Source organism: Suncus etruscus, chromosome 2 (genome assembly GCF_024139225.1).
Source record: "Suncus etruscus isolate mSunEtr1 chromosome 2, mSunEtr1.pri.cur, whole genome shotgun sequence".
NCBI classification, from domain to species: domain Eukaryota; kingdom Metazoa; phylum Chordata; class Mammalia; order Eulipotyphla; family Soricidae; genus Suncus; species Suncus etruscus.
In genome coordinates this window covers 97,373,911-97,400,887 of record NC_064849.1, presented here as the reverse complement: position 1 = coordinate 97,400,887, position 26,977 = coordinate 97,373,911, and the positions used below count along the sequence as shown (strand labels likewise).

The 26,977-nt window shown below is 39.1% G+C and overlaps 1 protein-coding gene across 1 annotated transcript in view; it reads right to left on the bottom strand.

Annotated features, from left to right (window-relative positions):
* Nucleotides 1-26,977, bottom strand: part of PRLR (prolactin receptor) — a 69,598-nt gene that overhangs the window by 28,479 nt on the left and 14,142 nt on the right. The window contains 1 exon segment of the mRNA XM_049767713.1: nucleotides 25,388-25,443. Within this exon segment, the coding sequence (XP_049623670.1) occupies nucleotides 25,388-25,443 (56 nt within the window).

Sequence of the window (26,977 nt, the reverse complement as noted above, 5' to 3'; positions counted from 1 at the left end):
ATGTTTAAGGAAAGCAATGTAGTCATTCTCAAATGGTAATATTGGAAGCTGGCAATATTGTACAAAGATGAAGTTTCTAGTTATCGTACTCCTGTACAGCACGCAAGCTGTATACACACATACACATGCACACACACACATTGGCAATATAAAATCCTCATCTGCTCTGACAACACATGTACACACATGTCTATGAACTTCACAGAAGGATCTTTGTGGATGCAATACCTGTTACAACTATTTTTTAGCCTTGCCAGGCTTTCGTTCCTTCTCCAATGCCAGAATTTGAAATATTCTTGGGGGTTGGGTGCAATTTCCATGAGATAATAGCTTTAAAAAATTAATTGAAGTTCTATGATTTACAGTGCTTTCCTGATGGTTCCTCATGCACATAATTCCAGCATCACATCAGTCATCAGCATTTCCACCTCCCTCTCCTTTGATCACACAAGGACTTGATTATCAGGTGAGAATGGCTTCTACCTAAGACTGCATAAGAAAACTGGTAGCTTAGTCAGAACTTCATGGCTATGTGTCAGTTATTAAAAATTGTAGAATGAATGATAGAAATGGTCTATCTCCGATTCTAGATCCCCTTTCTCTAGAATTAGATAAACCCAGTTGTGCCACATAGGGAAGGACTTTTGAAAATTTTGTGCTCTGCGATTTTTTTGTGCTCTAAGGGGTGGGATGCTGGTTTTGAATGACAAGGGAATGAGCAAATAGCAGAAGAGTGTTCACACTAATCAAGACTGTCTCAGGATTCCGAAAGCATATGGGAACGTAAATAGAGATTTCTGGCTTCCAATCTAATGGTTGTCCATCTTAGTGAGGTTTGCATTTCTGCCCTGGAGACACTTAACAAACAAGGCTGCAGGCTTCTCCCAGCTGCCAGTGTTCCTTACACCAACTCAGCTCTCTGTGCACATCGCATTGTTGTAGCAACTTTGATGTGAGGGTGTCTTGTTTTTGCAGTCTACTTGGCTGGAAGGCAAGGAATAGATAGACACTGGGGGAGTTTCAATTCTCCTGGCCAAGGCACACTTCAGACAGATGGTGGAAAATACCCAATGGCTTGAATTTCAGAGGAACTAGTTCCTCATAAGATCATCAATCATTTCCTAACACTTAAAAACAGCCATAAATTAAAGAGTACATTTTGCAGCTTATAAAACTGTTCTACAGACATCAGTGATTTTAGGATCAGGATTCATGTTAGAGGCTCATTTTTAAAGTAGTAATTCCTATGTCTTTTTTTTTTTTTTTTTTTTTTTAAATTTTTTTTTTTATTTAAACACCTTGATTACATACATGATTGTGTTTGGGTTTCAGTCATAAAAGGAACACCACCCATCACCAGTGCAACATTCCCATCACCCAAGTCCCAAATCACCCTCCTCCCCACCCAACCCCCGCCTGTACCCTAAACAGGCTCTACATTTCCCTCATACATTCTCAATATTAGGACAGTTCAAAATGTAGTTATTTCTCTAACTAAACTCATCACTCTTTGTGGTGAGCTTCCTGAGGTGAGCTGGAACTTCCAGCTCTTTTCTCTTTTGTGTCTGAAAATTATTATTACAAGGGTGTCTTTCATTTTTCTTAAAACCCATAGATGAGTGAGACCATTCTGCGTTTTTCTCTCTCTCTCTGACTTATTTCACTCAGCATAATAGATTCCATGTACATCCATGTATAGGAAAATTTCATGACTTCATCTCTCCTGACAGCTGCATAATATTCCATTGTGTATATGTACCACAGTTTCTTTAGCCATTCATCTGTTGAAGGGCATCTTGGTTGTTTCCAGAGTCTTGCTATGGTAAATAGAGCTGCAATGAATATAGGTGTAAGGAAGGGGTTTTTGTATTGTATTTTTGTGTTCCTAGGGTATATTCCTAGGAGTGGTATAGCTGGATCGTATGGGAGCTCGATTTCCAGTTTTTGGAGGAATCTCCATATCGCTTTCCATAAAGGTTGAACTAGACAGCATTCCCACCAGCAGTGGATAAGAGTTCCTTTCTCTCCACATCCCCGCCAACACTGTTTATTCTCATTCTTTGTGATGTGTGCCATTCTCTGGGGTGTGAGGTGGTATCTCATCGTTGTTTTGATTTGCATCTCCCTGATGATTAGTGATGTGGAACATTTTTTCATGTGTCTTTTGGCCATGCGTATTTCTTCTTTGTCAAAGTGTCTGTTCATTTCTTCTCCCCATTTTTTGATGGGGTTAGATGTTTTTTTCTTGTAAAGTTCTGTCAGTGCCTTGTATATTTTGGAGATTAGCCCCTTATCTGATGGGTATTGGGTGAATAGTTTCTCCCACTCAGTGGGTGGCTCTTGTATCCTGGGCACTATTTCCTTTGAGGTGCAGAAGCTTCTCAGCTTAATATATTCCCATCTGTTAATCTCTGCTTTCACTTGCTTGGAGAGTGCAGTTTCCTCCTTGAAGATGCCTGTAATGTCCTGTAGTGTTTTGCCTATGTGCTGTTCTATATATCTTATGGTTTTGGGGCTGATATCGAGGTCTTTAATCCATTTGGATTTTACCTTTGTACATGATGTTAGCTGGGGGTCTAAGTTTAATTTTTTGCAAGTGGCTATCCAATTGTGCCAACACCACTTGTTGAAGAGGCTTTCCCTGCTCCATTTAGGATTTCCTGCTCCTTTATCAAAAATTAGATGGTTGTATCTCTGGGGAACATTTTCTGAGTATTCAAGCCTATTCCACTGATCTGAGGACCTATCCTTATTCCAATACCATGCTGTTTTGATAACTGTTGCTTTGTAGTACAGTTTAAAGTTGGGAAAAGTAATTCCTCCCATATTCTTTTTCCCAATGATTGCTTTAGCTATTCGAGGGTGTTTATTGTTCCAAATGAATTTCAAAAGTGTCTGATCCACTTCTTTGAAGAATGTCATGGGTATCTTTAGAGGGATGGCATTAAATCTGTATAATGCCTTGGGGAGTATTGACATTTTGATGATGTTAATCCTGCCAATCCATGAGCAGGGTATGTGTTTCCATTTCCGTGTGTCCTCTCTTATTTCTTGGAGCAGAGTTTTATAGTTTTCTTTGTATAGGTCCTTCACATATTTAGTCAAGTTGATTCCAAGATATTTGAGTTTGTGTGGTACTATTGTGAATGGGGTTGTTTTCTTAATGTCCATTTCATCCTTATTACTATTGGTATATAGAAAGGCCATTGATTTTTGTGTGTTAATTTTGTAGCCTGCCACCTTGCTATATGAGTCTATTGTTTCTAGAAGCTTTTTGATAGAGTCTTTAGGGTTTTCTAAGTAGAGTATCATGTCATCTGCAAACAGTGAGAGCTTGACTTCTTCCTTTCCTATCTGGATTCCCTTGATATCCTTTTCTTGCCTAATCGCTATAGCAAGTACTTCCAGTGCTATGTTGAATAGGAGTGGTGAGAGAGGACAGCCTTGTCTTGTGCCAGAATTTAGAGGGAAGGCTTTCAGTTTTTCTCCATTGAGGATAATATTTGCCACTGGCTTGTGGTAGATGGCCTTCACTATATTGAGAAAGGTTCCCTCCATTCCCATCTTGCTGAGAGTTTTGATCAAGAATGGGTGTTGGACCTTATCAAATGCTTTCTCTGCATCTATTGATATGATCATGTGGTTTTTATTTTTCTTGTTATTGATGTTGTGTATTATGTTGATAGATTTACGGATGTTAAACCAGCCTTGCATTCCTGGGATGAAACCTACTTGATCGTAGTGGATGATCTTCTTAATGAGGCATTGAATCCTATTTGCCAGGATTTTGTTGAGGATCTTTGCATCTGCATTCATCAGTGATATTGGTCTGTAATTTTCTTTTTTGGTAGCGTCTCTGTCTGGTTTAGGTATCAAGGTGATGTTGGCTTCATAAAAGCTATTTGGAAGTGTTTCTGTTTGTTCAATTTCATGAAAGAGTCTTGCCAAGATTGGCAGTAGTTCCTCTTGGAAAGTTTGATAGAATTCATTAGTGAATCCATCTGGACCTGGGCTTTTGTTTTTCGGCAGACATTTGATTACTGTTTTAATTTCATCAATGGTGATGGGGGTGTTTAGATATGCTACATCCTCTTCCTTCAACCGTGGAAGATTATAAGAGTCCAAGAATTTATCCATTTCTTCCAGGTTCTCATTTTTAGTGGCGTAGAGTTTTTCAAAGTAGTTTCTGATTACCCTTTGAATCTCTGTCATATCAGTAGTGATCTCTCCTTTTTCATTCCTGATACGAGTTATCAAGTTTCTCTCTCTCTCTTTCTTTGTTAGGTTTGCCAGTGGTCTATCAATCTTGTTTATTTTTTCAAAGAACCAACTTCTGCTTTCGTTGATCTTTCGGATTGTTTTTTGAGTTTCCACTTCGTTGATTTCTGCTCTCAGCTTTGTTATTTCCTTCTGTCTTCCTGTTCTTGGGTCCTTTTGTTGAGCATTTTCTAGTTCTATTAGCTGTGTCATTAAGCTACTCAGGTAAGCTCCTTCTTCCTTCCTGATGTGTGCTTGCAAAGCTATAAATTTTCCTCTCAGTACTGCTTTTGCTGTGTCCCATAAGTTCTGAGAGTTTGTGTCTTTATTGTCATTTGTTTCCAGGAACCTTTTTATTTCCTCCTTGATTTCATCTCGGACCCACTGGTTATTGAGCATGAGGCTGTTTAACTTCCAGGTGTTAAAGTGTTTCTTCTGAGTCCCTTTGGAGTTCACAAATAATTTCAGAGCCTTGTGGTCAGCGAAGGTAGTCTGCAAAATTTCTATCCTCTTGATCTTATGGAGGTATGTTTTATGTGCCAGCATGTAGTCTATCCTGGAGAATGTCCCATGTACATTGGAGAAGAATGTGTATCCAGGTTTCTGGGGATGGAGTGTCCTATATATATCCACTAGGCCTCTTTCTTCCATTTCTCTCCTCAGGTCTAGTATATTCTTGTTGGGTTTCAGTCTGGTTGACCTGTCCAGTGTTGACAAAGCCGTGTTTAGGTCCCCCACAATTATTGTGTTGTTGTTGATATTATTTTTCAGATTTGTCAGCAGTTGTATTAAATATTTTGCTGGCCCCTCATTCGGTGCATATATGTTTAGGAGAGTGAATTCTTCCTGCTCTACGTACCCCTTGATTAATATAAAATGTCCGTCTTTGTCCCTTACAACCTTCCTGAGTATAAAGTTTGCATTATCTGATATTAGTATGGCCACTCCAGCTTTTTTATGGGTGTTGTTTGCTTGGATAACTTTTCTCCAGCCTTTTATTTTGAGTCTATGTTTGTTCTGACTATTCAGGTGCGTTTCTTGTAGGCAGCAGAAGGTTGGATTGAGTTTTTTGATCCATTTAGCCACTCTGTGTCTCTTAACTGGTGCATTTAGTCCATTGACGTTGAGAGAAAGAATTGTCCTGGGATTTAACGCCATCTTTATTTCAAAATTTGGTGTGTCTTTTGGGTAGTCTTGTCTTAGATTAGGTCTTTCAGTTTTTCTCTTAAGACTGGTTTTGTGTCTGTGAAGTTTCTGAGCTGTTTTTTGTCTGTGAAACCATGTATTCTTCCATCAAACCGGAAAGTGAGTTTTGCTGGGTATAGTATTCTGGGTGAAGCATTCATTTCATTCAGTCTTGTCACAATATCCCACCACTGCTTTCTGGCATTGAGCGTTTCTGGTGACAGGTCTGCTGTAAATCTCAGGGAAGCTTGCTTGAACATGATTTCCCCTTTTGATCTTGCTGTTTTCAGAATTCTGTCTCTATCTGTGGGATTTGTCATTGTGACTAGGATGTGTCTTGGGGTGGTTTTTCTGGGGTCTCTTTTGGTTGGTACTCTTCGGGCATGCAGGATTTGATCACATATATTCTTTAGCTCTGGAAGTTTCTCTTTAATGATGTTCTTGAACATTGATTCTTCCTGGAAATTTTCTTCCTGGGTCTCTGGGACTCCAATGATTCTTAAGTTGTTTCTGTTGATCTTATCATAGACTTCTATTTTCGTCTGTTCCCATTCTTTGACTAATTTTTCCATTGTCTGCTCATTTGCTTTAAGTTTTTTGTCCAATCTCTCCTGCTGTATGGAATTGTTATGTATCTCATCTTCCACAGCACCAAGTCTATTCTCAGCTTCTGATACCCTGTCCCAGAGCTTATCCATTTTGTCATTCACTTCGTTTACTGAGTTTTTCAGGCCTGTTAGTTGACATGTTATTTCAGTTTGGAGTTTTGTCATTTCTGCCTTCATATTTTCTTGGTTCTTATTAGTGTTCTGTTCAACTCGATCCATGGTTTCTTGGAGTCTGTTGAGCACCTTCCATATTGCTAGTCTAAAGTCCTTATCTGAGAGGTTGATTAGTTGTTCAGTCATTATCTGGTCCTCAGAATTGTCATCTTCATTCTCTATGTCTGATGCTGGCCTGCGCTGTTTCCCCATTGTCACATTTGTATTGTGGGTTTTTCTACGTGTTGTAGTGGTATTCATTGTGTATATGATGTAGGCAGCACACTCCTCTGGCTCCTCCCTTTCTGGATGGGCTGACTTGCCTCTAAGGGAGGGGAGTCCTCCGTGGATGAAGCCTCACACTGGGTCAAATCTTAGGCCCGAGCATGTAACAGAGAAGACAGTCCAGAGAGAAATGTTTGCTTCTGTGATATAGCGCCGTTCTTAGTGTGATTTTTCCTTCTTGTTGCAATGGAGTTCTTTCCTTAGAAAGAGTGCACGGCCGCGTAGCGAAGCGGAGTGGCCGTGCTCCTCTGAGCCTCTTTTTGCCCCACTCGCAAGAGTTTCACGCAAGAGGACAGTAGACAGACATAGACAGGTCACACTCACAGTCTTTCACAGCTGAGCCCCACTGGGCCGGTGTACTTTCGTGGATTTTCCCCGCCTGGTGTCACACACAGGGAGCCAGCTTTTGCAAAGGATAGCCGGTTTTTATGCTCTGAAGTCCCTCCCTGAAAATGGCGTCTGGGCGAGCGAGGTTTCTGGAGGCTCTTTTTGCCCCACTCGCAAGAGTTTCACGCAAGAGGACAGTAGACAGACATAGACAGGTCACACTCACAGTCTTTCACAGCTGAGCCCCACTGGGCCGGTGTACTTTCGCGGATTTTCCCCGCCTGGTGTCACACACAGGGAGCCAGCTTTTGCAAAGGATAGCCGGCTTTTATGCTCTGAAGTCCCTCCCTGAAAATGGCGTCTGGGCAAGCGAGGTTTCTGGAGGCTCTTTTTGCCCCACTCGCAAGAGTTTCACGCAAGAGGACAGTAGACAGACATAGACAGGTCACACTCACAGTCTTTCACAGCTGAGCCCCACTGGGCCGGTGTACTTTCGCGGATTTTCCCCGCCTGGTGTCACACACAGGGAGCCAGCTTTTGCCAATTCCTATGTCTTGATCCCTGAGATTCTTATGGGTCAGTTAAGCATTGGGTCCACTGGCACATGACCATTTTGTAAAACCTTTCAGAAAGTCAGGAGTACCAAGGAATCGCCAACTTGTTGGGATGACACTGTACTCACAGAAGGTATTCATAGCTTCTGCTATGAAGCTCCTTTCATGAGAGCGAATAGGCTCTCAGTGTCACACAATGCAGGCAGCCTGAAAGAAATGGGTACCTGGTCTTCGGACTCACAATCCTGTCTTAACACAAAAACCAAAATGACAGGGACAGGATATAGTATAGCAGTTAGCATGTTTGCTTAACATACATCAGACTCAAGTTGGATCCTTGACTCTGTTTTGACCCTGAGTATTACTAGGTGCACCCATAGAGACCCCAAGCACAGCTGGTGTGATTCTGAAGGAGCCTGGCACTTCTGGGGTGGTCAGATGATTCCTCTATTATGCAGGTCTTAAATAACATCAGACCTTGAGCCTTTACATTAAACAAATGGCTTGATTGTCAGGAAATGGGTAGTGGGGCTACTGAACTTCCAGAGCACTGTATGGAAGCTACCGTCCCTCATACAAACAGAAAAATGACAGTTTTTACTTACCTGCTGAGCTATCTTTGGAAAAAAGCTTTCTAACCATTGCCATACTTTTACTCTTTATTTGGCAGGGGGAGTGTAGAGGGGTTACACGGAAAGTGCTCAGAACTTACTTCCAGCTCTATTCTTAGGGATCACTCCTGGTGGGGATGGAGGATATACTGGGGATTGAGCCCAAGTCAGCTGCATGCAAGGACACTATTCTGTTGTGCTATCTCTTTAGTCCTCACCCTTTACTCTTTTGAATACTGTGCAGCGGGCAAGAAAATTCTTGCTGGCTTATTTCTCAGCTACCACTATTATTATTAATAATAATTATTTATATTAATAATAATAAATAATATTTGAGAGGATGGTAATCAAGGATTACTTCTGACTCTATGGTCAGGGATTACTTCTGAAGGTATTTGGTGGGCCATATATGGTGACAGAAATTGAACCCAGGTCTCCTGTGTGCAAGGCAAGTACTTACTTTAATCCTTGTACTCTCTCTGACCCCACCACTATTAATGCTGTTGCTGTTGCTACTGCTGCTGTTACTACCACTTGTATTACTGCTACTGCTCCCATGTCAAACAAAGAGTCAAAGAGGTTCAGTGCTGTTGAATCAATTGATACCCCTATCTGAAAAGCCTCCAGTGTGCCCAGGACTGTGTGGTGATAAAATCAAAAACCCTTGTAAAGCACACACACCTGTTGGAACAGTTCATTCACTCACTTCATCATCAAAGTCCCAGTTGCCAGTCCTGTTCTCAATGGAGGGTTCAGTGTGTCAGGAATGATGAAGACAAGGTCATACTCCTTAAGGGAAGAATCTGTCAGTATATACTTAGTATAAGCTAACAATAAATCTAACAATATGACTCTATTGTAGGACAGGCTCTAAGCCCACTGGGTCCAATGACAGTGGCTTAAAGGCTTCCATAGAGTGACAATTTATGTTATAAGAATAGAAAAATTCTACAAGTCAGAAAAATACTCTGCTCTCTTTGGAGAACAGCCCTAAGGATCATACCCTGACACTGTTGTACAGTCAAAAGTCTCACAGGTAAGGGGAGGCTATGGAAGTGTGGAAACTGTCAGGCCTGCTGAATTCAGGTAGCTCTTTCCAACTGGAAATACCTAGTGTGCCCAGGCCTTTCACCCTCCTTTTTCTGTCATAGAGATGGTTCTGCCTATTCTCCTTCTCCCTCGCCCCTCTACTATGCTGAGTCCCGGAGAAGTCCAGTTCATTACTGCATCTGTATGTTGAAGCTAGAGGTCTTATTTTCTGTAATGGCCATTGTATGTAAGAGGTCAGTAGGACCCTAAAGTACTCAACAATTCAGTTGAAAAAATCAAAATAAACCAAGACAAACACTTAAACAAATTTAAAGAAAACTTTAAAGAAATAAACTAACTCATCCCACCTTGATTTTTTCCATCTCCTGTAGTCTAGGACTTCTGTGCTAGCATTTTCAGTGTACGTCTCTTTACAGAATTCTAGCTTGTGCCCTGACCCTACCTAGACTTCCATGACTGAGCCCATCACATGTGGTTCTCTTTCTAAAGCCCAGACCTGATGCTGTTTCCTAGGGTTGATCTGCACCCCCACAATTTGTAGGCTTCCAGATTCAATGGGTGAAGCATGTTTATGAATTCTTATCAGAATCACTGGGAAATGCCCTATGTTTCCCCCCTCACACATCCAACATACCTAGCAGCTTGACTTGCCTCTGCCCAGTTTGAGGCTCTCTCACTCACTACTCTCCAGCTCTTTTGGGGACGAATGAATAGTTACCAGATTGTAACTTCTCCTATTCTGATCCCTAAGGTCCTATTATGATCCCTCTTCTAATTTCCAGAGAGTCAGAGTGCTAAGAAAGTGTATATTAACTCTCACTGTACAGTCTTCTACTGTCTTTTTTTTTGGGGGGGGGGTCACACCCTGTGGCACTCAGGGGATACTCCTGACTCTGCATTCAGAAATTGCTCCTGGCTTGAGGGACCTTATGGGATGCCGGGATTCAAACCACTGTCCATCCTGGATCAGCTGCGTGCAAGACAGATGTCCTACCACTGTGCTATCTCTCTGGTCCCTGCGTTTTCTTTTAATTGAGGTCAAATTAACTTACATTATTTTCAGGTGTACAACATAACAATTCTATAATATATATGTTTCTATTTTTTTCTCTTGATGAAAAATTTTTTTAAGATTTACTCTCTTATCAACTTAGATATCTGCAATAAACCATTTTTTTAACCAAAGATGCCAGACTATACATAACATCCCTAGGGTTTTTATATTTGATTCCCCACTGTATTCTTGATATCAATCAGGTCTAATCTTTGCACTCCACTAGAGGTTTTCACACTTCCTCATTTTACTTACTGCACAGTAATTCTATTAGTTCTGTCTGTTTTCATATTTGAGTCATTTTCCTGTCAAAAATATATTCAGGCTTATATTATGTGAATGCGTACACAGATACATTAATAAAAAGTGCCACAAGTCAACTCCTTTCCTCTTACCATGCACTGAGAAATTATATAGAAAGCTGCAATTAGATGCCTTTGCATATTCCCAGTTCAAAAAATAATCCTGGTGCTTTAAGGACATAATCATCATTTTGTCTCTTTCAGAATTAATTAGTAAGCTTGAGAGTGTCAGTAGTCAAGCAGAAAAAAAGAAGAGTGTGACTTAACCACATCAGCTTAAATTATCCCAGGGATGAGAGTGATCAGGCCAGATAAAAAGTAAGAAGTAATTTTTTGAGGTCTGATTGGAAAAGCTATATATACTAGAGCATTCATTTATTCATTCAGCTATGAAATACTTATCTCCATCATTTCCTGCAGGCCATTGGTCAAATGTCAACTTATCAGTGAAGCTTTCCATGACCACCAACTCCAAATTGGAATCCATTTGCAGCCTGGCTTCATGTCCCTACCATCCTTATCTCACCTTTTTTAAAAAAAAATGGATATAGCACTTTCTTTCCTCTAAGCTTGGAAACTTTGTCCCTTATTTGTTGATGCTGAGTTTCCCTGCGTCAAATTAGCAGTTTCATGAGAGAATAGATGAGGACCAGTGCTTAGGATCCTGAGCTCTCTTCACTGACCTGAGATCTCAGAATGCTCAGTTCTGTGCATGTTCTGGAAAATTTACCTATCATAACTTACTAAAAGGATGTCTGCCTCATCTAGAGAATATTGATCTTTTGCTTCTTAAAACCAGAGCATCTCAGCTACCTGGAAACACACAGTGCTGGTGTATCCCATTTCTCTTTCTTTCACAGTTTTTAGGAATTGCTATCTGGGACCAGCTGATCTTAATTTGAATACTGTTTCTTTCACTTATTGGATGGGTCATCATCAGCAACTAACCTAACTTCTTTAGAATTTGGTTTTCTTATCTGTCAATTTGGAATAATGGTAACACCAACTTCTCAGAGCTGCAGTAACAGAAAAATGACCTCGTTTTGTATGTGTAGTGAGCTCTAAAACTGTGCCGACCCCTTAAGGAAGACTCTGGACATTGTCTGACATAACTCCATTCCCTCAAAGCCAATTGCTTCTTCCTCTTAACTCTCCCAAACCAAGAACTTTACATAGAGGATGAAAGTAATCGAATGCCTACTTCTCCATGGGAAATAAGGGTTTAGAATTCTAATAGAAGCGATGCAGGTAGGAGAAGATTGGCTTGTCCTTCCTAGTCAGATGAAACTTTCCCAACCATTGTTGTTGAATACACTGTTGCAGCCTATGTAATATGTGAACATACCCTCTTAATGACCATGTATAAAGCTCAGGTCATGGAAAGTGAGTGATTTGATTGTATTTTCCATGTCCCATTAGATGTTGAAATACAATAGCACTGTTGGACAAAGACTTTGCTTTTTTCTCCAATATCCCTCAGTCAGGGATTACTCCCTCAGTCTAGGATCCAGAATGAGCTGAGAGCTGGAAGTCAGATGAGCTCAGCTGAGGTCAGTCAAACCTAGCAGGCAGAGACACTGTCCACCTGAAGCTGACTCACAGTCCTCTGTCAACTGTAGAATCACATGTTGTTGAAAGTCACAGAAAGAGCTCTGTTTATTCCAATGCAAAACGACAAGTACAGGGGCCAGAGAGATAGAACATGTGTGGGGCAATCAATCCAAGTTCAATCCCCAGCATACCATATGGTCCCCTAAACCTGTTAGGAGCAACCCATGAGCAGAGAGCAGAAGGAGTAAGCCTTGAACACAACTGGGTATGATTCCGAAAACAAACTCCTGCCCCAAATCAAAACAAGGCAGGACAATAATGTAGAGTAGTTAAATGAAGTCATTCCCTCATGGTCATGTGAGAACTAAGTTCCTTTTATTGATGCCCCAGGTGCACAGAACATAAAACCCTAATTTCTTCCTTGTACCTTGTCATGGAAAGTCACCTTAGTTATGTAATTAAATTTGGTCCTTATCAGCCACTAATCTGTCTGTTGTTAATTTGTTCATTCATCTAGACTCCAAAAATCCAAGAAAAGTGTGTGTGGGGATTTCCTCCATGTCCTGACAGTCACAACCTCTGTATTATGTCTATTTTATTTTCTAGAACCGTGGGCTTGGAAGTGAGATGGGAAGTTAAAATTTAAAAGAATTTAAAAAATGGTCTCCTGGCATCACCTCTCTGGGTTGTTTAATTCAGGAGAAAATCAACAACGGGAGTAATAGGAACATGGCATTTGCATCCAAGGAAGCCAAGAAACTCAAAGGATTCTGATCCAAATTCTCACTTATACAAGGGGCAACTGAGACTTGGAAAAAGGTTGGCCAAGTGCTTGTTGGGGGAATCTTAGCAATATGGTAATCAGGCTGTGTGCCCATCTAAGGAAGCTAACATGTCTAAGAAGAAAATTTCAAGAGTGTGTTAAAAGCATTGCATCCCCTCTATTTTCTGCTTTTCTTTAACACCTCAGTTAGAATTCTAGGAGATCATTTGTAAGAACCATACAAGCTTCTAGTATCCATAAGAATTTAATTCTTCTTTCCTTCTGGGAAACACAGTGAAACTTGACCTCTGTCATTTTCTTGGGGTTGTATAAGGTCAGGTGATTGTTTGCAGACTTCCAAAGTAACAGAAATGATATATTTCAAATCTAATTCTAGACCTTAGAATTATCCACACATTCTACTTCATTCATTTATTTACTCATTTATTCTTTTTCACTCTTTCTTGGAATTCATTCATTAGGGATCAGAAGAAGACCGTAGGTGAAGAACTTTTAAGGTCCTAAGTGCTTGGTACAGCCAACAGCTGAAAGGATCATACATTTCTGCTGATCCTTGTAATGAGTGACATTGGCTAAGATTTTGAGATAAAGAGAGGTGGAGAGTGATAAGAGCCAGTGTTCTTGACCTGAAGAATTTAGGAACAATTTAGAGATTGTCAGTGCTGCTTAGTTAGAGGGATAACTACTTAACTACGCAAAAGAGTAAAATGGTGTCTATCTTACTGCCACTGTGAAATCCCTTGAACAAGGCTCAGAGTGGTCTGTCTCAATTCCTCTCTATATTCAGTGCCCACACATGTTACACTCACATTGACCTGGTTTCAATAACACTTATTGAGTAACCGACTAAGCATATATGATGTATTATTTTGAAGCACAGAGACACTGAAAGAGCACTTGATTTTAAACTCTCCATTGCATTCTTGCACTCTTCACATGTTGGAAGGCCATGTTTTAAACCTTATTTAATCTTCCAATAAAACTATTCTGTCTCATTAATTTGAACTTGACAAATATGTAATATTTGTCAGTCACAGAGAGGTGGTTGTTGAGTAATTTTGAGAAATGATGAATTTCTACATAACAAAAAAAGACAATAGTACGCATGGATATAGGAGAAATGGTAATATCAAGTGCTATTTTAAAAGGTTAGTTTTAAAATTATCTCACTTCACAGTTCTTTATAAGTTCACCAAGTCAGTAGTGCATGTCAACAAACAGTTGGTCTAAGTACCAACTGTTGCAAGTCAGCCCCTGAAGAGGTTGACTGATGGAGGGATGGAGGATGAGGTCTTTCCCCTTTAGCTCGGAGCACGCGTCTGCCACCCTGTCTAGCCGACGGTTCTGAGGTGAAACGACGGGTAAACAGCTCGCAGACAGTCAGGCTTGTGGAAATATTAGCTTTATTCAGTGGACAAGACTGAAGTCCAAAGACTCAGCATCAGTTCCTGCCAAAAAGCAAAAAGCCTTCCACAGACCCTTGTTTTTATCCCCCAGAATCAGGTACCACCCAATGGTGGGATCAGATACCACCCAATGGTGGAAGCAGAATCAGGTACTACCCTAGGGTGGGGGCAGAATGCCAGGTCACACCCTAGGGTAGGGCACAATCACCGATCAGGTTAGGGTCAGTAACATAATAATCCCCTAAAATATTTACATACACAACACCAACTAGTGGCTATTTATGCAAAAGCCTGTAGATTTGGCTATGATGATATTGGCTTGGCAGAATCTAATAAATTACAATTGGTCCGTTGCTTATAATAACAATATCACCTCTTTGCACAACATATAATTGATGGTGTGTCTTTCAGATAATCCTCTCTGGGACCCCCAAAGGAAAAAAAAATAGATTAGGTCAAAAAGTTTAATTTCCCCTTATCTTGGTAAACACACTTTTGGGAGATTATCTAATATTATCCAATTGTTTTTTTATCCTTTGCCTGGCAGATATCCTGTTACTGTCTTCTGATATTTCTCAACTTAGTTCTAGAGATAGACATTTATTTTAATAAGCACTAGAACAATATAATTTGGGAGGAAAGGTTTACTGCATTTCTGCTACCTGAGTTCTGTTATCTGCTAGTTTATTTACAAATCAAAATAAAAGTTGTTTAGGCTACTTTGTATGGGTGTGAGAAAGTGGTGGAATTGATTCACACCTGGATTTCTGGAATGTACTTCTGAATATCCTTAAAAGACCCTATGAATGGGGCTGGAGAAATAGCTTGGATGTAAGGCATTTGCCTTATGTGCATAAGGACAGTTGTTCGAATCCTGGTATCCCATATGGTCCCCCGTGCCTGCCAGGAGCGATTTCTGAGCTTAGAGTCAGGAGTAATCCTTGAGCACTGCCGGGTGTAACCCCAAAACCAAAAAAAAAAAAAAAAAAAGACCCTATGAACACCTTGGTCTATGGGTGTGAATGAGTGATAGAGTTGGTTCACACCTGAATTTCTAGAATGCACTTGTGAATATTCCTCATGGCCCAATTAGAACTCTAGCCTTATCATGCCTGGTCAAAAGAGAACAAGTGGGCCTAGTAGTCACTACCAGGAGAGACAGATAAACATCTTGAGCAGTTCAGAAAAAAAATTTCTCCTGTAACTGCAGTCTTCTGAATGCTTGCATATCAAGATGAGTAAAACCAGTTGTAACAGCCTCCAACAAGCAGCCTTGTTCTCATTCTCCGCCCACCTGGAAGTCACATTTAGTTCTATGGAGTAGTAGGAGGGAGGGTTTTGTGGGTGGACAGGTTACATATTTTACAGTAGACAGTTGGCATAACTCTTCATTAGGTATCCTAAATAATCCTCTCAGTCTCAGCTTGCATAGTTCACCTACTAAGCTAACCAGTATTTATCAAAAAACACCCTATGGCAGTCTTAGTTTTTCTACTGTGTGACTTATTAAAATTTTTGCTCCACAAATGGCTCCTTTAGATTATAAAAATAATTACTAGAGAAAGATGAGTTATCACTTTTTTTTTAAACAATATGGATTGAAACATGGGCATTTAACTAAAGACTCCTGCCCAGATCTCCCCTTCTCAGTTTTAGTCTTCCTTCTCTTAGGAAGACTTTCTTGGGTCTCAAAAGTATGGGATGCCATGCCTACAGGGACCTGACACAAACATAGGATTGATAATGAATCCTGATTTTTCTTGACCTTTTCCCATCTTGCCACCTGCCCTAGAGGCTTATTGATGTAACAAAATGTGCTTATTATTGTTTTCTTCCATATTCCTCATACTCAATACTCAAAACTCAATGCACAAAGGTACTCAATAAATAGTAAAAAATAAAGTAAATTTTATATAAATTTGTATTTAGTGTGTCCAGTGTCTTTAGAAGGAAGTTTGTAAGGATTTTATTATTGAAAGAGTTGTTAACTATTGGAGTTATTCTTACCTATTTTAACTACATCTTGGAATATGTAGAGAAGTGAGACAATTTTTCCTCTAGACTGGTTTAAAAAATGATGGGTAGAGAGTTGCAGTGGGGTATATAGAGGGACCCATGAGACAATGGTGGAGAGGAGCAAATATTCTAGTGGAGGGTACTAGGTTGGAATAGAGTATCCGTGGTCCTTCCTTGGCTAGCGCTTGCAAGGCAGACACCTTACCTCTAGCGCCATCTCACCCGCCCCAGAATATACCTATTTCTATGCACAGGCAGAAATACTGGAGATATTTAAATCCTAACTCTATTAGCAGAGGTTATCTTTGTGAGGATGATTTTTTAAAATTTTATTTTATTTTATTGAAACCATTGTGTTTTACAAAGTCCTTCATAGTTGGATTTTAGACATGCAATGAATCAGGGCCAATCCCACCACCAGTATTGACTTCCCTCCACCAATATTTCCAGAGTGTCTCTCATACCACCATCCTTTTTATCCCTAGCTTGTCAGCATAATAGGCTCCTTTAAAGTTTAGATTATTAGAGTTTAGATCTATTAATTCCACTGTTGTTGATTTTGAGTTGGATATTTAGTTCTATCCTTTTATATCTCTGACAATGCACCTGAAATCTCTTGGCACCTGGCCTGAATCCTTTAATATTTGTGTTTCTCCTCCTCCACTCAGTCTTTTTCCATCTCCTTGCTATACTCTGGGGCAAGGGTGCTCGAGACAACTCCCATTTGAAACATTTGGACCATTGCATTTCTTCATGCAGTTATTCTAAATCCCACATCTAAGTGATATCATTCTATATTTGTCTGACTTCTTCTGGCTTACTTCATTTAACATCATATTTTCCAGTTTCCAATTAAAATATTACTAGTCATGCAATAAAATATTACTAAAATATTTAAATAAATTTACTTTGTAATTAATGGTAGGGATGAGGAACACATTCATAAAATTGTGACCCCTCAAAACAATCTCCTAATAAAAATCTGGTACTTAGGGTATAAACACTTAGAAAGAACTTTACTAATAAGCCAAATGAATTGCTTGTGTGAGTTGAAGCAAATTTTCAGTAGCTGCTAAGCTCCCTGTTCATGTGTGTGAGGCTGAGCATGTGCTCTTGAGCAATGTAATTCAAATGTTCTTAATGTCCCAAAGCTTGTATACTTGTTTTTAGAAATTCCTCCCACTTCTCTGAAATCTATAACTATGTTCATTTTTGGATTATTTAAAAGACCTAGAGGGAACTAGCCATTTTTGTTTTTGCCATTAAGATTCACATAAAAGGGCTTAAGGCTATTTCGTGGAAAACTCCCCTTTTCAGGTCTTCAGTGAAGGGTGGGGTCATTTCATCAGAGTGTTGAGTAAGTTATTTAAGTGCCCATATGAGAAACTGGCATTTATTTCACTCTGGTATCTCAGCATAGTTTATCAATGGTATGCAGAACAAAAGGAAGTGGAATATGACATGGTGGTACATGGGGGACATCTAGGAGGAAGCTCAGCATGATAGAGAAGATGTGAAGCCAATGACTAAAGGTTCCATATTCCCCCTCCTTGCCTACTGCCCCTAAGACTGAGCATCTCTGCTACATCTTGTGACATTGTTAAGTCCCATAGTCCCTCCTTCATTTTGGTCCATTTAATACATGCTTCTGTCTCTCCCCAGCTTAGTCCTTTTTTTCAATCTTGGTGTTTCTTTCTTAAAATCTGGGGGCCATATCTAAGAAGATAATTACTTGTGTGTGGGCTTATAGCCATTCAGTTTTTCTTTTTACTTATTTACTCAATCTCCATTTGAAGTTCTCTTTTGTCAGAAAACCACCTTTTTAGTTACAGATTAGTTAGTGCCTTAGCTTATTTGATTCTGGGGGTGGAGCAATAAATATTCCCAGTGCAGACTCATTGACTGAAGATATAAGGAGAAATAAAAGCAGGATTTATTCATTTAAAATGTATTTTTAGAAAACATCTGGGTGTACTGGATACAGTAATATAGTAATTGGCCTTCTTCCTCTCTTTCTTCCCCCCTTCTTCCCTCCCTCCCTTCCTTCATCCCTCCTTTCACTCCCTTCCTTCTCTTCTCCATCCCACCTCCTTTCCTTTCTTTCTTGTTCTTTCTCCTTCCTCCTTCCCTTTGTCCTCCTTTCATTTTTCTTTCTTCCCTCCTCCTTTTTCCTTTTTTCCTGACTTCTTTCCTTTCATCCTCCCTTCCTTTTTTCTTCTTCTCTTTCCTCCTTTCTTCCTTTCCTCCCTTACTTCCTTCTATTCCTTTCTTCTCTACTTTCATCCTTCCTTCCCTCCATCATTACTTCCCTCCTCCCTTCATTCCTTACCTTTCCTCCTTTTTCCTTTATTTGTCTAACCACTCATCTACTCATTAACCCACGTATCCATTAATACATACATGCATCTTTCAAAAATATTCACTGAACACATAAAAATGGACAAAGTATGAACAACATCCCAAGAAAGAGACCCTTCTTATAATTAGTGTGGCAGAGAAGAGAGGATCTGACAAAACACTTCAAAGTAAATAACAAAAATGACAATTAATTTTACAGGTGCCACAATAGCTGATAGTGGACATATTTGACCCTACCAAAGAAGTAGGAGGCTCTGCATGAAACACTGTTGGGGATGAGGTAGAAAGTCACTCTTCTTTCCTATTTATAGCGCTGCATATAATAGAGGATGACACTTCTTACTTTGACAACCATTTTCCCCTTCTTTTGTATTTTCTTAAAGAGTCTAGTGTTATATGCTTTTAGCTATCCAGTCCCAGAGGATAAGGCACTATCAGTAACCATAGCAATTTCATTTCCCATTAGACTGTGATTGTTTGAAGAATAGCTAATCATAGAGGTATAGTAAAAGTCTCATTGGGTCTGCTATAAAAGATTTTTATCTTGGTCACAAGAGAAGAAGGAGGAGATGTATTTCAAATGGGAGAAATCGAGTACCTCATGTACTGGGAAATGCTCACTCAAAAAATTAAGCTGTATTTCTCAGGACATCTTCATCAGTACATACCCACTGTTTACTCCACATTCATGCATGTTACCTAACTTTGCAGGGACTTCACTGACGTTTGGCATGAACAGCTCAGCCATCCAACTAATAATGTGATCTTACTGCAGCAGCTCTCAGAGAAATGTATATGCTTGACTATAAATTTTTGGAATGTTTCTATAAAGAGTAGGAACAAAGTTGTATGTGGTTATGAGAGATGCTTTATTGGGTGCACTTAAAATAATCCATTTCTTTTGATTACTCTCTCACCATTGATTTATCTTTGATTCCCTCCTGAACCCAATTCTTTGAACAATGGCTAATTGGGTGGTAGCATTCACTACAAGAGTAAGTCCATATAATTACTCTGCATGTCTGTTTTATGTTTGAACTCTGATGAGGAAAATATTGAATTTGATCTGTAGTTTGCTAAGTATATAAAAATCTCTCAGACAGTAAGAATATCTTTCAAATTTAAGAATAAATGTTTGGCCACAAACTATGGAAAGCCCTAGAAGTTGGCTAATCTAACCCAGTTTTCTAGACCCTTTTCCAGTACACATAATCCTCTGGTATAATCCAGAACCTCCCTGTACAGACTTGAGGTTTGGGGAAACAGGCACATAGTAACTTCCCATGTCTTGCACATAGAAAAACAGATTTAGCAGGGCTCTGAGGTCAAGGGGTGTCCTGACCTCCACTTGCCCCCTCACCAATTTCTGGATCTCAGTTGTTCCACAAGTGCTTTTGTCCTTAGCCAGCTCCCTTGCTTGGATATATGGCAGCTCCTGTGAGCCATGTGGCAATGAAGAGGTTGTTAGTGGAGGGATTCTTGGCGGGGGTTTCAGTGAGAACTAAGGTTCAGCACAGCGGCAGGGGAGGTCATGCCTATGGGGCTGGGACTCCCTAGTTATCTGACCAGGTACAAGTAACTTCATGCCTGAAAGCAGGAACACTAGCTGAAGACAGGACAGGAAAGAGGTTAGTCTAGAGCTGATTTTGTCATATACTAGTCAGACTGATTCGGTTCACCTCTTGCTCTTCCTGGACACATGTTTCTCATACTAGAAGGTTTGAGAACATATCTCCTCTACTTTCACAGTCCACACGGAGGATGATACTAGATGCTGATTCTGGAATTGCTCTACCTGCCTCCCAGTGCTGTGCCACAGAAAACTGGCATTTTCAGGAAGAGGGAAAGAGTGGGCTTTGGGATACTGAAGAATTGATTGGTTTTTCCAGGGTCAGAAACCCTGGTCCAGTGACCTATTGTCTTTTGACTGTTGATGTACAGTGATGTTCTAAGCCATTCTCAGCTGAGGATGCAGTATGGAGTCTCTGGCTCCAAAGCTTATAGAACCCTGGGTCAAACAATGGAGAAAGTGGGACCGAAGCTAATCCCACTTACTTCTTCCTTAGTAGGTCTGAATACAAAAAGAAGATTTAAGGTAGGTTTACTTGTGTTCCAGGATGGGCCTTTGACAAACATTCAAAGTATAAATTTAGTCCTCTCGCCTTTTCATTAGAACTCTGTTGCTTCTTACACTCTTCTCTATCATTCCCTAAATAGTGGGCAGTTTCAGGCTTCCTCTGCTTTCTAGAATTCTATTGCCCATGCTAGCCTTCATGCATGGGGCTGCTTGATAGAACTTTGTATGACAATGGGAATGACCCACATCTGCTCTAGCTAATGCTGTTACCACTAGCCATGCATGTTTACTGAACATTCAAAAAGAGAGCATTTTGATAGAGGAAATAAATTTTCGGTGTTTAATGTCAATTAACTTATATTTGAATTTCCACACATGGCTGGTGGCTAGTGTATCAGACAACAAGCTCTATCCATTATTTCTATCTCCCTGCTGCAATTTTCTGTCTTTGCATTCATATTCTAACACCAACATTTTAAAGAAATACCAAGAAATGAACCTGTTAAGTTTCCTACACTCGGACCTGGAGTGAAGGGTGTTTGTCTTTCACGCGGCTGACCTAGGATGAACCGCGGTTCTATCACCTGGCATCCCATATGGTCCCCCAACCCAAGAGTGATTTCTGAGAGCATAGCCAGAAGTAACGCCTGAGCATCACCGGGTGTGGCCCCAAAACAAAACAAAAAGTTTCCTACCCTCAAACTAAAGTTTTGCTTCTTTTAGGTAAGTGAATGGGTTTTGAGCAATCTTGTGTTTCATTCAAATCAGACTCAGGATAGAAATTCAGAGACACAGGCTGCAAGTATGGTGAGTATAACAGTTACAGGCAAGGAGCTATAAAGTCACTTCAAAGCATCTTGTACAAAGAGCACATCTCTTCAAGTGCATTTGGTTGCTTACCCTCTCACAGTCTGGGGATTGAGGGAATGGATCCCACAGATACAGAGATGGAAATCTTGGGAAGAGTTGAAGGTGGAGGGTTGGAATGGACAAAAAGCAAACAGTTGCAAAATAAGCTGGCATGCCTGTCAGAATGGTGCACTGTTCCACCCTGGGAGAAGGTGCCAGGGAGAGATTGTTTGGAATGGATATTTCCATAGGGACAAAATTAAAGTTAGCCAAAGAGATCAGAGAGCAAACTGTAGAGTAGAAAATGGACAGTAGCACTTTTGGCAGAGCTGTGCGCAGAAACACTACTCTATTCATAATTCTAATTCCACATTTTTAGGGAGATTATTTTCTTCTAAATTGATTTATGAATATTGATCCCTGAATGTTCTTCTCACCCTGAAGCTGAGATGCTTTCATGTTTCTCTTGGACAATCATGAAATTATTCTCAAGTTTTCACATATACCCATTGGCATCAGAAGCAACATTTCAAAGCAAACATTAAGTGGGGTAAAGGATAGAGGATAATAGGGAGTAGGAGGCAAGAGGGAAATTGGAGAGAAGCAGAAAGAGCCTGCACGAACCCAAAGGCATTTAGGGTTGGTTACTGCAGGGACCTGTAGGTATTGGTTCACCTGCTCTTTGAAGAATGGAAAGAGGAATTTCTAGTCAACATTCAGAGAGTACACTTATTTGTTTAAAATTAACATGTCTGAGGAAATTAATTACAGATGAGTCTCATATTTTGTGTGTAGTATTGTCATCTATGATACACACCTACACACATAAACAGCTAATCTATTCCTCACAAACAACTTTGGACTATATAATGCTTTCTGACCTTCTTTAACTTTATAAAGAAAAGGGCTACTTTTAGAACTTGGCATTACCCTATTTTCCCTTCTTACCTTTCATTTGATAAATCCATGAAGCATCTGGCATTAGGAAATTTAGATAGAAAAAAGAGACCCAGAGAAGCTGGTTGTCTGGTTTAGTTGATTTACCAGCTGCAATGTTACCAAACAGTCCCAACTAGACACACTGTGCCATAAGATCCTGTTTTGTAAAAAAAAAAAAAAATTGTGATTTACTGCTTTCATTCTGAAAGTCCTCACTATTGTTTGCTCACAACACTATAAATTTGGTCAACAAAGTTCTGGCTGGGATGCAATATCTTAGGACAGTAGCTCATTTTGTGTGTGTGTGTGGGGGTGTAGAGTATGTTGTAGGTAGGTAGGTGATTTTTACCCTACTTTCCACAGATTTTACCCAAGGCACTTGTCAAAGCCTAGGTTTTGTCAATATTAGTGCCATATTTTCTGGTGTATAAGGCAACTTTTGAAACAAACAAAAAAAAAAGTCAACCGAAAATCAGGGGTCATCTTATATGCCGCTAAACGAAAATTGTCTGAATATTGCCACAGAACAAATTTTCCAACTCGATCCTGCACCAATCACTGCAAGGCTGCTCGGACCGCCTCTCAAACTCAGCCAATCCAAGCAGGCTTTTTATGCATGCAAATTAGACAATGTTCTGGACCTGAATCTACACTGTAAAAAGCCTGCTCAGATTGGCCAGAGTCAGAGAGGAAGTTACAGTATAACTTACAGTATACAGTATACAGTATAACAGTATATATAACAGTATATAAGTATATATAAGAGAGGTTACAGTATAACCTTTGAACCTTTGCTTGTTGTGATTGGCTCACTGTGGTACATACAGTTGCAACACAGGAACATTCTGTCTGATACAGCGAATATAGGCCTAAACCTATGTTTTAACTGCAAAATTAGGGGGTCGTCTTATACGCTGGAAAATATAGAATAGTATAATAGATTATTATATAGTATATAGATTATAGTATATAGATTATAGAATAGATTGTTTTCATTTAAAAATAATTGTTTTATTTAAACACTGTGCTTGCAAAGTTGTTCATGATTGAGTTTCAGTCATATAATGAACACCGCCCTTCACCAGTGCTTAATGTCCTCAATGTTACCAGTTTCCCTCCCATCCTCCCTCTGCCTGCCTCTGGGGCACACATTATTCTTCTCTCTCTTTCACTCACTTGCATACTCACTCTCTTCCTTTTTTTCCATTTAGACATTGTGGTTTTCACTATTGTTAATTAAATGGTACCATGCATATCACTTTATCTCCTTTCAGTACCCAGTTCTTGTCCAGAGCTCTCAGTTTCAACTATCATCATCATAGTAGTCCCTTATCTACACTAACAGCACTGCTCCATAATTTGTGGCAAGCTTTCTATCAAGGAATGGTCTCTTAGACCAGTCTCTATTGTCTCTGTGTAATATTGCTATGTTCTTTTTCTTTCTTATATCCCACAAATGAGTATGATTGTTCTTTGTTTATTCCTCTCCCTCTGACTCATTTCTCTCAGCATAATACTCTCCATATCCATCCATGTATAAACAAATTTCATTACTTTATTTTTCCTAACAGCTATGTAGTATTACATTGTACAGATGTACCACAGTTTCTTTAGCCACTCATCTGTTCTCAGGTACTTGGGTTGTTTCTAGATTTAGGCTATTATAAATAGTGCTGGGATAAACATAAAAATGCAGAGGACTTTTATGCATTTTGTTTTTGAGTTCTAGCATATATCTCTAGGAGTTATACTGCTGGATCATATGGGAGCTTAATTTTGAGTTTTTTTGAGAAATATTAACATTGTTTTCTAGGAAAGATTTTTTTTCTCACTGGAATTGTAGGCAATGTTGATGATTATAAGATATCAGAGAATAGAAAGCTAGGCATCTTGAACTTCACAGTATAGTACCTACCATAAATACACCCACCACAAGATCTTGAAGGTTCCTGAGGAGAAACCAAGGAATCCCAGTGAGAGGGAAAGCTTGGGGGTTGGCACTGGAGAGAAGATGACCCTCTCAGTGTTATCTTTTCTTTCATGAAAGACTAGTTCATTCCTTGGTGTGAAACCAGAAAGTGCAGGATAATTTTGGTTAAGAGTTTCACGAATCCATCAATTTTCTATATTCAACTTTCTCTGAACAACACTAAATCATCAGAATAACACTTGTCAAGTTTTTGTCATTTGTTATAGATCCTGTTATTTAATGCTAACACATATGACATCTACAGAGGCAAGCCCTGAAACTTTAATTTTCCAATTTGTAAAATGAAGTCACAATACTTTATCACCTATTTGTCAGAAGGGTCTGGTATCTTAGAAAAATGAGATAGGGAAGAGAAACTCAAGTTGATCTGACAGAGAAATGTGTGAGTTACTACATAAATTCAACTCCAATGAGGAATTATAGGTGGGTGGATAGGGAGTCAGAGTTTATGATAGCTTATGAATTTCAAATCAGAATATTGGCTTGGGCTCAGTGGACCAGGAGCTAGGCCATATGTCCTTTGTCAGTAGTAGCCAGAAAACAGTTTGCATAATAGATGAATCTTTTCATAGAGTAAGCCAATGGCTGGGAGAAAAGGCAATACTGCATACCAGAGAAGCTCAGAAAACTTTGATAAGGATTTATGTAGGACTACTAGGGTAAATAAAAGCAATTATGACATATATTTCTGGTTTTACAAGTAATGCAGGTAATATAAAATATATCTCTGGTATAGAAAAAGTTAAAAAGACAATAAACATCTCTCCTACTTGTGCCTCTATGAGAAAGTAACTATCAATAATTTTGCTATTTTCTTTAAAACAGAGACAGATTCTCTAAGCAGGACCAATTAGGGGGTGGATAAGTAGAAGAGCTCTAAAGGAAAGCAGAAGATGGTAGTGCAGATGTTGGAGGTTTTAGAAATATTCTCTCTGAGAGTCAAGGTCATTAAGTCCCTTCTTCACCTCTGTGATCTAGTGGTAGACAGAACTGGATGATATTAAAAGGCCATATAATGAAGATTTGCTTACCTTTAGAATTCCTGTGGAAAACATCCTTAGTATTTACCTCCATGGATAGAAGAATTCTTTAGCTGAAAGAGGAAATGACTCATTTTAGCTCAGAACAAGAGATATACCGTTTTGACTTCAATGAAAAGATTCAGCTTCAGTGACATAGAGTAATAGACAGATCCTGTATGTTAGAATTACTGTTATAGCAACCTTACTATGAAGTAATTTAAATACTCTGAAGTGTAGGTATCTAATTTTAATGCATTTTATTTTTAATGTTTTGTTTTTTATATATAACTTATGATTTTTTGAATCATCAGAGAGTAAAGGTGCAGTTATGAGACTTTTAAATACCTAAATACTTAATATGTTTTTATAAGAACAAATAAGAACAAGATCATTCTTTTTTTTATGTTTGAAACCTATTTTTTTAACATAATTTTTATTTTGATCGTAGTGGCTTACATATTGTTGACAATAATATTTTAGGTACATACTTACGTAAAATTAGGGGGGATTCCCATCACCGGTTTGTCTTCCCTACTCCTCCATTTTTGTCCTACCTTCCATATCCTCTTCCCTCACCCCCAGGGCTGCTAGAATATGTGGTCCCCTCTATACCTATCCTATTACTTCGTAGTCTTACACCTGTTTGGTCCTGATGCCTCCTTTATTTTCCCCTCTAATTGGGGGGCAGGACTAGCTAGTTCAAGTTATGTGGTTTTGTTTGAAGAGGAGAAAAATAATAAACTGGGGTAAAAGTCTAATACGCCGGGAATAAGCAGCCATCAGTTTGAGAGATGAAGGAGAAAAAGAAGGTGAAACAGTCCACCCCTACGAAATGAAGTGTCAAATATCTATTAAGAGTTCCAACAATAACGCTAAGCACCACAAAAACACACTGCAATGATTAAAGTAGAAAAAGTAGCATGGATACAGTAAGAAGCACTGTTGTTTAACTTACATTGTCTTATTGAATTCTTGCCAGTTATCCAAACTAGGATTCGACTTTTAAAATTTGATATTGGTTACATTAAACTAAACTCATTCCAAATTCTGCCTTGTCTTTTTCCCAGTTTGAAAATTTGGTCACTTTGATTAGAAGCTCTTTGATTCTATTTTATGATATTTACTTTCACATTAAGCTGTGTGCCTCGATGGTTTTACTAAATATGAACAATTTCTGGTGAAGAAAGGATTGTTCTCTGGGTTGTCAGTTATGACAAAATATTAAAAACATTATATTGTCTGGGCTTAGAATAGCTCATTAGACTTTTAATCCTTATTACAATTTATTAAAATTATTATTAAAAATGACAAATTATTCTTATTTCATATTCTTCTTAGAATTTGTAATTCCTATCTTTTTCTTGCTGATTTGTTTTATCTAGATTTTGTATCAAATAGTTTATTTTATTGCTTTTATTATTTTTAAAATTGAATTGAACTATTATTAAATATAATTTATAGTAAAGTTAAATGTTAATTCTTTGGGTGTAACATCACCAAGTTTATCAAATCTTCCACCACTGTCCCTAGGTCCTTTTAGTTCATTCTAATTCATCCTCCTTGCCCCTCTTCCCTGTCCTTCCTTGGTAACTTCAGTTC